The sequence below is a fragment of the Pinus tabuliformis genome, chromosome 8, assembly GCF_031772625.1.
Source record: "Pinus tabuliformis cultivar Carrire ecotype Pingquan chromosome 8, CPIR1, whole genome shotgun sequence".
NCBI lineage: Eukaryota > Viridiplantae > Streptophyta > Pinopsida > Pinales > Pinaceae > Pinus > Pinus tabuliformis.
This window is the reverse complement of record NC_142294.1, coordinates 52,975,362-52,989,286: the sequence shown is the minus strand read 5'-3', so window position 1 is coordinate 52,989,286 and position 13,925 is coordinate 52,975,362. Positions and strand designations below refer to the sequence as shown.

General features: G+C 37.9%; 1 protein-coding gene across 1 annotated transcript in view; it reads right to left on the bottom strand.

Annotated features, from left to right (window-relative positions):
• The window catches only part of LOC149234107 (uncharacterized), a 253,079-nt gene that overhangs the window by 175,900 nt on the left and 63,254 nt on the right, over positions 1-13,925 (bottom strand). The window contains exon 2 of the mRNA XM_089371749.1: positions 9,081-9,389. Coding sequence (XP_089227875.1) covers positions 9,081-9,352 — 272 coding nt within the window. The 5' untranslated portion in view covers positions 9,353-9,389. The remainder of the gene's footprint in view (positions 1-9,080; positions 9,390-13,925) is intronic.

Here is a 13,925-nt window from a genome sequence, read left to right as displayed (position 1 = left end):
AAGAGCTGAATAAAATCATTAAGGAGGATATTTACAAACGATACATTCAGACTACATGGACCAATCCTCCCAATGGGTTGCGTCCAAAAATGGCCTTCTACGCGGAGCATTGCCTGGAGATCAAGGATGGGCTCATCATCAGACCCCAGTACACGTTCCAGCATTGGATGCATGCCCTTAGAATCCCCCTCAGGCAGCTCAGAGTTGGGTCTCACAGACTCCAAGTGGAGACAGATCACCACATCGATAGGGCAGATAGGATTTTCCAGCTCTGTCACTTATAGGAGATAGAGACAGAGACACACTTCATCTTCGGATGCCCTGCTTACTACGAGATTCGAGGTCGTTTTCATTGTCTCTTTAGGTCTTCTCAGACTTTAACCAGCTTCCTCAGATATGTTGATCCGAGATGCCTTGCACTTTATCTCCAACAGGCCTTCAGATTTCGGGCCCACTTTCTTCAGCCCCCCACCAGATCGGACACCACACAGAAGATCACAGACTTCTTTAGGGCGCTACCATCAGCGCAAGGCACCAAAAGAACCACTGACCGACCCACAAACACTGAGACCGATCAGTGCGGTCCCGGGGGGGCCGACCCACCAGACTGCACCAAAACTCCAGGATTAGATCCACCCCTAGGAGGCGCCCTAGAACCTCCAGGCGACAGCAACGACAGCCTAGTATGCCCACAGGACAGCAGACTTTGACAAGCTTCTCTCAGTTTTCTTCTCACGGCCTCGGATGTTAGGAGTAGGAACTAGATAGGAGACTCCTTCCCTGCTTCTTCTCCTTCTTCTTCTCTTTCTCTGCTTCATCGCAGTGCTTTGTTTCGAAGCCGAGAGCTTCTAGCTTCTACATTCACATTTACTTAGACTATAGATGTATTTTCTGCTTTTTAAAAGAAATGTTAGAGGGGACCGTTTGGTCCACTGGCTTGGCATGATGTAATCATTGTAACCGACAGTCTCGTTGACCTAATATGGTCATTTGTTGGACATTAATAAAATTATCTTATCTATGTAATTATGTGATAACTGCAGTAGAATTTATTTTAATGTTTACCAAAGGGTTTCGTAAATAACTTATTGTGAGAAATAAGTAGGTGAAATAAATCAGTCACTGCAGTAGAATTTCGTGTTAGAAATTTTCACATGGTATCAGAGGAGAGATCGGGCAACAGGATTGAAGAATCTGCTATGAGTGAGGAGCATGATGCTGAGGCATCAACTCAAAGGGACTCGCGCAGATCTCCAGAGAAAGAAGAGAAGAGGAAGAAATTGAATCAGACTACAGAGAAAGGATATCTTGTAGGATATAGCGGGAATGCTAAGTCATATAGAGTTTATCTTCCGGGGAATGGAAAGATCGTAATTCGATGGGATGTAAAGTTCATGGAGGACAGATCCTTCAAAAAATCCCAAGAAATGTCTTCCGAAGAGCAGTCAAAGGATGGTTTGTTGGTCCAGCCACTTCGACCAGCATAAACTAGTGCTAGTATTTCTCCTAAAGACAAAATTCCAAAGGTGGAGCCTCAGGAAGAGCAGATAGATATACCCACTACCTAAGTCACCTGACACGGGGATTCAGGATTCGTAGTGTCGGATTCGAACACATTGACCCCCCGGAACAAGACACGTAGGATCCGTTATATATTATTTTACTAAAATATATATATATTAAAAATTAGATATTTCTTACACAAATTTTAATTAATGATACAAATTTATTGATTTCAAACATAGATCTTCATCTATAGCATGCATAGTACATACAAAAGACAAAGATACTTATATGAAATGGCAAATGGTTACAGGGAAATATAATCTAAGGCATATTAGCAACATAAATGCCTATTACTAGAGGATGAACAAAATTTTGGACAATATGGACTTTTATTTCAAAATTCAAATATCTGCATCTCAGGGCTAATTTTTGCTGATAAATTATCTGAAATCTGGGGTCATGTCTCTTCCAACAATGCCAGTGACTTATTAAACATCCGCTTCTCTAAAAGTCTTAAAAGTATTTTTCCAACTAAAGGACAAACATATCATGGATAAATAACAGTCAAACAAATCAAATGTATGAGCAGTGAAGTTTAAGTCTTTTCAAATCTCAGATCACTTCTTGAATCTTGTCAAGTTCGTTGTTTTTTCAGAGAAAACATGATATTGATGATTCTCCAGTATTAGAGGAACACACATCTACAGTACAAAATTTGCTTGGAGATTGGCTGCTGAGGATGAGAATAAGCCTCCAACAAAAGAAATCTAACCCTAGAAATTCTGTTCTAGAAACTAAATAGGCAAATTTTTGTCCACTGAACTTAAAACATACATTCTTCTCCTGAAATACTAAAAAATTGGTCACTGAGACAATTGTTTCTAGTTATTTTATGGGATATGAATCCTAAAATCGGGATTCGTTGAGCATGTACGGGATTCGTACAAGATTCGTATGAATCCTAGTCGGACTCGTCGAATCCGGTTTTGGGATACGATTTTCCAGCGAATCGTATTGAATACGCGGGATTCGGATTCGCCAGGGTATATCAACGAATCCAGTTACTTAGCCCACTACCAGTGGTAGAATGAGCCGGGAAATTCGACAGATACTATGAGATGCAGAGGATTTTGTCAGGGAGCCCAGGAACGAGAAAAGGGAGCGTAGACAGCGAGACAGATACCAAGCCTTGGTGGCTCTGGTTGGAGAACCCTCTAATTTTCAGGAGGTTGTTCAGCATCAAGTATGGATAGATGCTATGGTGGAGGAATACAGTTCCATAATTGTCAATGATGTCTGGGAAGTGGTACCTAAGCCTCAGGACAGGTCAGTTGTAGGGTCGAGATGGCTCTACAAAGTCAAATATGTTGCAGATGGCAGTGCATAAAAATACAAAGCCAGGTTTGTGGCTAAGGAGTTTGCTTAGAAGGAAGGGATAGACTATGAAGAAACCTTCGCCCCAGTAGCTAGGTATACTTCTATTAGATCCGTGATATCTCTTGCGGCTCAAATGGGGTGGGAGATTCACCAGATGGATGTCAACACGGCATTCTTGAGCGGGGTGATAGAAGAAGAAGTATACATTGAACAACCAGAGGGTTTTAAGACACATGAGAAGGAATCTCATGTATGCAGATTGAAGAAGGCTCTGTATGGGCTTAAACAGCCATCTAGAGCACGTATGTGGCGATTTTATGTTGGTTATTAATTGGATGAAAGGACTCCTCAGAATGAAAAATTTCTCCTTGCAACCTCTCTTCAGAAATATACAGAATTTGATTGCTCAATTTTCTGATGACTCCTTTAATCATGTCTAAAGACGCAAGAACCAAGAAGCTGACTACCTCTCAAAGCTGGGTTTGGCGTTGGACCATGGCACTTGGAAGATCCTCAAAAAACAGATGATCATCAGGAAGAATCCTTCCATGTTCCCTTGGCCTCATTAGGTCCTATATGAGTTTCACATACAGATTCCACTTCTTTGTCGACTTTCCTTTCTATAGGTTGTTCTATGCTCCTATCTGGTTGTAAAAAGTTAAAAAGTTAACTGATGGTTTTATTATTTCAGACATATGACAACAGTTTTTTTGGACAATTTTTTGGAGACTGTATTTCTGAAGCATTTTTGTGCTATATATGTATCTGACTTTATATATTAATAGAAAATCTGGATTTTTTTTCCTTGGAAGAACAAATAAAATAAAAATTCCAATACCAAGAGTTTCACAAATAAATGGATATCTAACATAACCCATAACAGATCATATTTACATATCAAATTCTACTAGGAGAGAGAACTTAGCCAAGCTTTCAACACAAGTATGCCAAGATATATCATGGCTATCCTTGACACCCTAATAATCAATATTACCAGAATAATTCACATCATTGAAATGCATGATGTTCATACTAAATAACAACTAAGTTCATGCAAATGAGGCTAAATCCTTGTCAATATATAAGATGAATTATTCACCCTAAACCCTAATAATGGCCCCATAAGCCACAAATGTCCACAACACTTGGTCCATACACCTGCATAAGTTGGGTTACATTTGCCCCAAGATGGATCCAAACAGTTGCATGATGCCTCATTCAATTGGTTAATTGGCCCCTTCAATCAGTTGACTCTCCATTAGTCAACGTTGGTCAGCATTGTCGACTATAACAAGTTGGGTTTACCAGCATCGTAAGTTTCCAACAAGACAAGTTCAAAAGTTGGTGTCCAAGAAAATAAATGGCCATTGAGGGCATCATAATAAAAAAATGCCGATGTTAAATGGGTGCCCTATTTTGCTAAAAAGGGAGTGGGTTAAAATTAGATGAGACGAAAAAACTGAGCTAGAATTTCTCTATTCCAAAATGGCCAACACATATCTTAATCCTTTGCAACCAAACCTGAGGGAAATTTTGTACCATAAAACTATGCTTACAAGAGAAGTGAATTTAGTGTGTGAAATTATTCTCTTCTCTCTACTTCTATCGCATGCATTTAGGATCTAAAACCCAACAATTTGAGTGTTCTTGATCCACTCAATTACTCTGCTACTACATAGGCTCAAGGGCATGCATTTCAAGGATCTTACATTAGCTCATTATAATTGTCCACCCTCAATTGTGATTCTACTCATTTTTTATGCTTCTAGTGCAAAAAGTGATCAAACTAGAATTTTTTTTTACTAGCATGTCCTCAAGAATTCAGGAAAATATTCATTCCCTATGCATCCTATTGTCGCACAGTGTCTAGGCACCGCGACAACACTCAGACCGGGGGTTGTCACCCCGATCCCCGATCTCTCCGTTTAAGTCGTCTCCCTATAGCAGGCTAAGGGGGGTAGACCCTATGAGATAAAGGAAGACCAACTGGGAAACAGCTGGGTTGGGAGACACAACAGGGGGAAACAAGCACTTAATCGATTTTAGAATTTGATTAGATCTTTAAATGTTTAAGACCAATGCCTTATGGAGTTAATGAAAACCAAGTAATTAATTAACTGTTGTTGCTTATGAAGTAATTTAATGATTGCTTGAAAATATTTACAAAATATCAAGCATATCATGAGCATTATATAATCCAAGCAATGATTAATTTCACCAGATGCCAAATATTCAATAGATGCACAATGTTCTAGCAAATAAATTTCAAAAGATCAAATACTTTCAAGAAACCACGAAATTTTAAATGCTAACCAGCTCACAAAATGATTCACCACTTTTCAATAGCTAATCTTTAAATAAACATTTAAGCGCATTTAACTATAGAGAAGTGGAACATAAATACCACAAAAGACACCAAAATGAATTTTCAATTTTTAGTTAATCTTTTCAAAAAAAATTAATTTTTATATATTTTTATATTTTTATAAAATTCTGAGTTTAAAATAAAACAAAACTAAAATCTAAATAAATAAAATTTAAATCTAAATGAAAATAAAAAATCTAAACTATAAAACAAAATTCTAAATAAAAGCCTAAGGATTAACTTTTTATGCTTTTGGGATTTTTTTATTTTTTTATATTATTTTTAAAATCAAAATTTAAACAAAATTAAACTAAACTTAAATAAATCTAAAATCAAAACAAAACAAAAATTAATAAAAAATTGAAACCAAAACATTAAAACTTAAACCTTATATGATTTTATATATATTTTCTTTTGAGTTGATTTTAAATAAAACAAAACTAAACTAAAAAAAAATGTTTAACTCTAAACTAAATGAAACTTAAAATAAACAATAAATATATACAGTTAAAATGAAATTCTAATATAAAACAAAACCACATAAAGATTATTAAAAAAAAAAACTAGCCTTACACATTAAAATCAAAATGCTAACTAAAACTACCCCCATACATACACAAATATTAAAAAAAGGGCTCGATTTAATTCCAAAACTAAAACCTAAACGTATCAAACCAAAATGCTCTGAGTGTGTTTGCAGGTATGCGTTGACGGTTGAACAGAATAGCAAAATGAGGATTTGATGAACTGCGTGGAGAGAGGGTAACGGAAACAATTGCGGATTTGGAGTAGCAGCAATGAGGAGAAGCGAGATTGGTTTGTTTTGCAGGTTGTGCAGATGAGGGATGGAGTAAGAAGCAGCGTGGAGCAGGGGTTTGATGCAGCGTGCAGATTATCATAGGGAAAGCATGAGGCAGCGATGGTGGAATGGAAGCTGCGTTTGAGGGTTAAGGATAGCGGATTCTCTTTGCAGGTCGAAGATGCTGGAGAAATATGGCTGCGGCGAGGAGAAATAATGCAGTGTTGAATGATTCGCGAGGAGTGAAGGAAAGCGTGGAATGGCCAACAGATGGGCAGACAGCAACGTAAAAATTTAAGAAAACGCAGGCACAGGGTGGAGCTGACTGCGTGAAGGGTGGTGGCATAACCTAAATAAAAAAAAATTGCATGAACTGGACAGTAGAACACTGCGTGGAGGCTCAGTGAGGAATGCCACGGAAATTGACAGCCACGGGCAGCGTATGAAGCGTGGATTGAGCTGAGTGAGAGTTGAGGGGACGGTTTAGCTGTAAGGGAAACGAGGATGAGGACTGCGTGAGGAATGTGGGAAGAGCAGCCAAAGAATGGTGATGCATAGGATGGATGCCGCGTTGAAGTTTTGCAGGGTTTCGATGGAGGAAACTGGAACAAAGGGCATAGATAGCGCAGAGATCTTTGCCAGCGTGGGAGGGTTTGAGCTTTTAGGCAGCGTAGATGGTTTTGCTTGCAGGTGATGGTTGATTGCGCATGAATGGGCAGCGTGAGAATGAAGGATTTGATGGCCAGTGTTGCAGCTTGAGGGACGCCTGGAGGGGTTTCGAAAAACGCAGGTACAACAGCCTGGGCAGCAGATAAACTGAAACCGGTGGCTCAGAAACCCTTGAACAAATGATTTTTTAGAAAACTTAATTAAAATCTTAAATCTTTCTGCTTCGGATTGCTTGATGAAAACCTTGCAAAATCTTCCAGATATGAAGTAAATATTCCTGCCAGAACTGAACCTGAGGCCAGATCTTACCCTCCAGGGCCTAGATCTGGCTTCAGACAAAATGTTTTCTTCCAATCTGCAACCTGCAATAACAAAAATTGAAAACCCAGAAATAAAATGCACAAGAAACAAAACTAAGACCCTAAAACCAGTTAAACAATTACAATATTTACAGCTTAAAGGCTCTAAATAGCCAGATTTGTCAGTATGCCACAGAAATATTTTCAGAATTTTAAATTTACTATGAGATGCTTCAGAAAACCCCTCATGCATTCACAAGAAAAATTCAAATGATAAGCCCAGGGTCAAAACTAGCTGGGCTCTTCAGAAAGTGCTTCTCAGGAGTTGGCTGGTTCAGCCGAGAACTTCCCCAAACGCCCGTTGATCTTCGAAATCTAGATTTTCTTGCACAGCTTACTTCAACCATTAACAAAGAGGGAGAAAACGATACTAAAATCCAGATCTAATGGAAATACCTGCCATCATATTCAGAAATTTAACTACCATTCAAACCCTAGCGACTAAACAAGATACATGTGTTTAAAATCACTCTTGATAAAGCTATTATCAATGGCTGAAATTAAAATCATGCACAAAAATGAAACATCTTACAGCATTTTGAGAAGAGTAACACCAGCAAGATTTCAACCCCAAAGTCTTTCTTTATTACATATGAAAAATGAATACAAGAGAGCTTTCTTTAGCACAAGACTCACAGATCGAATGATCTCAAATGACCCCTAAAACCCTATTTAAAGGAAAAATTCACCAATGGCTAGTTTAAGTGATCCATGTCAAAATGATCTCAACCGTCGATGAGGATCAAAATCTCTTTTAATCTCATCAGTCGAAATTTTAAATGCATTTTAATATATTAAAAATTTAAAATCTTGTATTTATTTCCTGAAAACTTTGACTTATTATTATTTTATTATTTTATTTTATTTTTTTCAAATTTTTATTTATTTTTTAATTTTTTAATTTCATTAATTTTTATTACTTTTACTGGACCCTCGAACTTAGCCTTTGGAAAAAACACCTAAGACCTAGGACTTATGAGGGGACAAAACATTTTCTAACCCTCAAGACACTTTACACCATGACTTGAACAATTTTACATCTCAAGGGGGAAAGCCATTTGACATAGACCTTAATAGACTACCCAGTCTTGAGACACAAATATAATCTAGCAGATCAAGCAATTTGTAATAACCTAACCAAATAATTAGGATTATTTCCAAATTACTTTTACATAGACTCGAAGCACACTAGGATTCCCCTAAGATTCTAATGACAAAATCCATTCCAGCTTTGGGGTTAGGCTAAAGGAAAACTCTGCCGACCATGGGTCGGTGAGACAAAAAACCTTCTGGAACGTAGATCATCACTAGAAGATTAGGTTTACCTAGGCAAATACATACATGACACAGATCTGCTAAGATTATTTACAATTTACACATGCAGACTGGGTTTACAACATAACATGATCGGGCTAATGATGACAGTGAAATGGCATGGACACGTCGATCAAACGCTATCCCTTTTGCGAAAAAAGGGGGTGTACTGCTATGGGTAGTTGACATGTAGTGGTCAACACATCCCTTGCATGAACTTAGAAAGGTTAACTGTCCATAGCTGGAACATATATCATCAGACTTAGATTCATCAAATCAATCTAGAAGCAAAGTGGTGCAGTAAATTATCCATTAGGTGAACTGCAAAGCCAATGAGTAATCAAACTATAGTGTCTATCAAACTCCCACCACAAATCTATTATTACTACAATACAATCTTCTAAGCTTTCCAAGAAAGATTAATTATATTTTTCTTTTTAAGGATCTTTCAAAAAAATAAATCCATTATATGCTAAGATCAGTAAACAACATCTCCACTTCTCTATTGGAAATAATTAAAAAACTGATGATTTACAATATGGATGATCTAAAAAATGAATTTCCATCATCTACAAACATGTTTCAATAGTGAGTCTATTTCCTAAACTAAAGGATTGGGAAAGGGAATCAAATATACAGAAAAAAAAATAGAAAAAAAAAAATTGGTGGCAGACAAATAAATTTGACAAACCTTTCACAAGTAAAAAATGGAGAATCAGGTGGGGGGATCCCTGAGACTTCACCCGTGGAAGCCAAGTGAGCCCCCAACAAAGCTCCAACTGGTGGAATGCCACCTTCTCCAGCTGCCCAAACAGCCAACCTCTGCAGATGTTGCATCTTCTTAACTATATTTGCATTGGTCGATGAACTTACATTTAAAATGCCTTTTCCCTCATCGCGTAAGGACCTTGCAAGACTTGTGTTAAGGATACGTTCCTTCTTCTTCCCCTCACCCTTACCCATTGCAATTCTTTGACAAACTTCAACGAATCTCTGACAACTGTAATAGAGAGCAATGCATGTATAAAAGAAATGAATATCTAGTGAAAAGTGAAGTATCCAGAGAAAAGTGAAGTAAAATACAGTGAGAGGTAAGACAATATAAATACAAGTTCATAGTTATTAGTTACTAGTAGGAGGAATCATCCATGAGAAAGGTGAATACTATCTACTACCACATGTAATATAAGAATACCATCTATATCATGAAGGCTCTCTCTCTCCAAGTGCACAGTAATTTATGTGTTTAAATTTTGGCTTCAATTGACTACAACATGGAAGTTAAGTACAAGCAGGAATGTACGGAAAGAAATCCTACATAGTCAATAGAACTCAAAATGGCACAATATTTATTCACATATTTCTAATTTAGAACTTGCATACTGCACAAATCAATAATATCTCAATGTAATCAGAGGATAAGGAAACAAAAATAACATAGGCAATTAATTCAGTAATCGATGGACGATAACTCCTTCCAATTAAGTTCTATGTGAACATAATCATATTTGCTCCAGTGTAAAAATTTAGTGTTGTTATTCTTCCCCATCCCCAAATTGCAATCAAGATAAGCATGGCTACTGTGAGCTCATTGCTCGTGTAAAAATCACTGAACATATTACAAAAACCATGTGTTATTTAAAATTTGGCATTGTCCCAACTAAAATAAGTCTGCTTGAAATTAAAATGCAACTGCACTTACAATGGGAAAATAATAAAGTTGACTATCTCAAGGTCACTGCATTTTAAACACATAGAATATGAAAGCAAAAACTGGATATCCATAATTATTTACTATGAGGGATTTCTTTTACTATCCTGGTTGCATTGCCACTTCTGAATCATAGAGAACCTTCATACATAACGGAAATCCATTTCTCAAATGTTCTTACTTGTGCCATTTGATGCCTAGTTCTAAGGTCCACAGAGCATCCTAATTTAACAAAAGAAAAGTAGTGTCATTTGATATGACACCAATTTAGCAATGCAACACTCCCAACCACATCCCTATCTGGTTCCTAATCACCTAGATAACTCTTTTATTTGGTGTAGAGTTCACCACATCTTCTATTACTAATCCCCAGGATGACATCTATTACAGAAGCATAAACCTGTCAAATAGTCTGCAATACCTATAGCTCGCTCAAGATGTCATTCTGAATCTGCAAATTTACTAGACATACCAACATAGAACCATACTATCCTTCATGTTGCCTCCATGGACAGAGACGAAGACAAGATACATAGTTTGCCAAAACCAGAAACAACAGACCTTGAGCATATATACCTGAGTTATATTTCAATCCAGCCATCATGTGTCAACATACCCACAATTGATATCTGACAAAACTGCCATGGCACTTGAGGGTTCCGCATTCATGTGGCACTGTAAGCGCACCAATGGACCAAAATATGAAGCCACACATACTTTGGGTATAGACACTACTACAGTAGATTGCTTACAATAATGCATTAGACTGATACAGTGTCAGGAGTAATAAATCATAACAATAATAACAGTGAGATAATAATAGAGAATGGTGCACAATAGGTTAAAGGATATATATTATAAAGAGGTAATAAATACATCAATCGGGCATGACAGAATCTGTTATGAATAAAATATAGATATAAATAATGTAAATATAAATAAATACAACACATCATAAAAAATGATTAATTAGTTAATGAAGAGGTATGTCCCGAAGGACATGATCGTTCATAAAGGGACACTTGCCTAGGGTATATAAGCAGGCCCTCACTCTCATTTGTAACATCATTCTCATTCATACATTTAATATATATTCTTGTATCTTCAATGGAGATCTACATATTCCAAGTCTTTTGGAGTGTTTAATCTGCTATAAAAAACCTTGTTCGTTACAGAATCAACTCTCTTATGCCTTAAGTATGTAATTACTTTTCCAAATGAATTAAGCCTATGTTATATTTTATTTTTATTATTGACATACACTTATTTTATTTCATAATTTTATGTCTATTATTATGAGTTAAGTGAGATTGGGAGTTGAGGGAGAGGAGGGTGGGGTGGCTGAAACCCTAGCCACCTCGACCCTTGGATTCATGCCTCTGTTCGTCCAAACTTTTGGGATCTTTCTCTCTTCCTGGTGCCATCGACATTGCCATTCATGGGTGCTCTCGCAGCGTTGTGGTGTGTGTTCAGGTTTTGCTTTCGCCAGTGTTTCTCTGCTGCCATTGGTGCTTCTGCTCCAAGGCCTGGGATCTGTTCAGGGTTTAGCTTGTCGTTGCCCTGTTTTCATGCCGCGGCCGCCTGTGGCCTTATTTCATTGCTGCGTCTGCTGGTGCGGGGTTTGAGGCTTCCGCCAGTTATGATGGGCTTTGTGGCCCAGCTCTTTTGATACCTGGATTTGCGCTGGATGTTTGGGCTATCAGGGCAGCCTGTGCCCTATTTACTGCTTTTTCTGAGGACTGGCCTCACTCCTGGTTCTTTTGAAAAATGTTTATAGGGGGGTTCTTTATGACCCGCTATGTAATGTTGGTTGCCAGCCACTGGGCTTGTTTTCCTTTGTGTGCACTCTCTGGGCTGTCTGGGCCCTGCTTGTTTCCCCCCAGTTTCCAAGGTTTTTTGTCTTTGCAGGATTTTGTATGGTTCCTTTGAGTCATTTTCTGGATCTCTGTAGTTTCTCGTCTAGGAAAACTGGTTCAATATTGACCCGTACTGTTTCTTTGTCATGAGGCATATATCCCAAATGTGTTGCAGCATAAACAAAATGAAATTTTGTTTTTCATTTTGATGAATAAAATTACACAGATTTTTCTACAGAAAAGATATTGTATAAATTTAAAAAAAAACATCAATTTTATCTCTAAAGTTTACAACCTTGTCCTTGAATGATGGCTTTATGAATATACCAACCAATTGTGAAGGGCAGCCTGAGTTTTTCGCCAAACAGAAGGTTGCTCTAACCTATCACACCCCCATTGTTGAACTCTTGTTTCTTCAAAGGTTCTTCCTGAAGTGCATTTTTCACCATTTATTGATCCAGCCCAGTAGTCATCAGTCAATCCTGTCAAATTGAAGTCATCATTCATGACAAGTTTTCACTTGTTATTTTGCAATGGAGAAATAACAACCACACTTATTAGAACAGAATCATTTTGTTTCTTCTTTGCTACAATTCATGTTGACCTCCTTGGAACTGAAGGCCCTTCTTATTTGTCTTCCTGTTGCTCTTTGTGTTGTACTTATGCTCCTTCTGCCTCCTCTTCATGTTGCTTTTCTTGCCACAAATCCAGTCCTTCTTGCTGCAGTTCTTGTCCTTTCATTTTTTTCTTCCTTCTGCTCTTCTTGGTGGAAATTTGGTTCTATGTCCTTCCTCCAGTAGCTATAGAGAATAATTGGCTTGTTCGCTGAAACATCCAAAGATGTAATTGGAAGTTGGGTTCCAATGTTGCCTTCAATCATCAATGCCTGCAATTTTTTTCCGCACTTGCTCCACCAACTACTTGATTTGGCATCAGTTCACACATGTCATGAATGAGATCCAACAATCCTGGTGCTCTCATTTGCTCTCTCGAAAAACAGATCTTGGTGTGCTTGCCAGCAAGACAGCATTCACAAACTGCATTTTTTTGCTGAAATGGGAGTCATTTAACCATTTTCTTTTGATGCGATAGTTGAAGATAGGGAAAATGTAGGCGTCCATAACTTTCATAAGCATATCATATGTATTTCAGCCCTCTTGCTGCAAAATCTAGCAAGCCTTGAAAAGGGGCACCCTACAAGGCTAACACTAGACCCTGTGACAACAATGGGGTGACGGCCCACTGTCACCACAGAGAAGTCACAATTTACACTCAAGGCTCCAATAGGAGGCAATTCACTTTCTGGAGAGAGGCCTATTAGATGAGGCACGAAACCTAGGGCTTGATTAGTAGGTTTGAGTGTTGGGATGGCCAAAGGTCAAGGCAAGGAGAAAGGATTTCCAACAAAGGTTTTCACCAAGGACAATGCACATGAAACCCTTAGAAAGCCCCCAAGTTGAAGCTAAATCCAAACTAGGGTTAGCTTAGGGCTAGTAACTAGGGCAAAGAAATTTATGGACGAAATTGACATGAATGCTTACCAAAAGGAAAGGTTTTGTGGCAACCACTACCCTCTGGGCATTTAGACTCTCCAACTCCGAAAATTCCTCTTCCCTAGGAATTCGCACCAAGCCCTAGCATGGGCGCCATCAACAAGGAGGGCCAATGCCTTATCCTTGGGTGGATGGAGTCTATGAGTTGACTAAATGAGAGAAAGGTTGCTAAGGAGGCAGCATAGTTGATGCCCTAGCATCAAAAACTCTAACAATTAACTATGCAATGGATTAAGGAGTTTGATGGGAGAGATAGTTAAAGTTCAACACTAGGATATTCATTCACATGTTATTCATGAGTAATGCATGCAATAATGACATCTAGATACCATTCAATATGTATTCAACAAATTAAGGCACAGCAGCAAAACCTTAGATTCAATATATTCCGTATATTAGATAGAAAGAAAATAAAC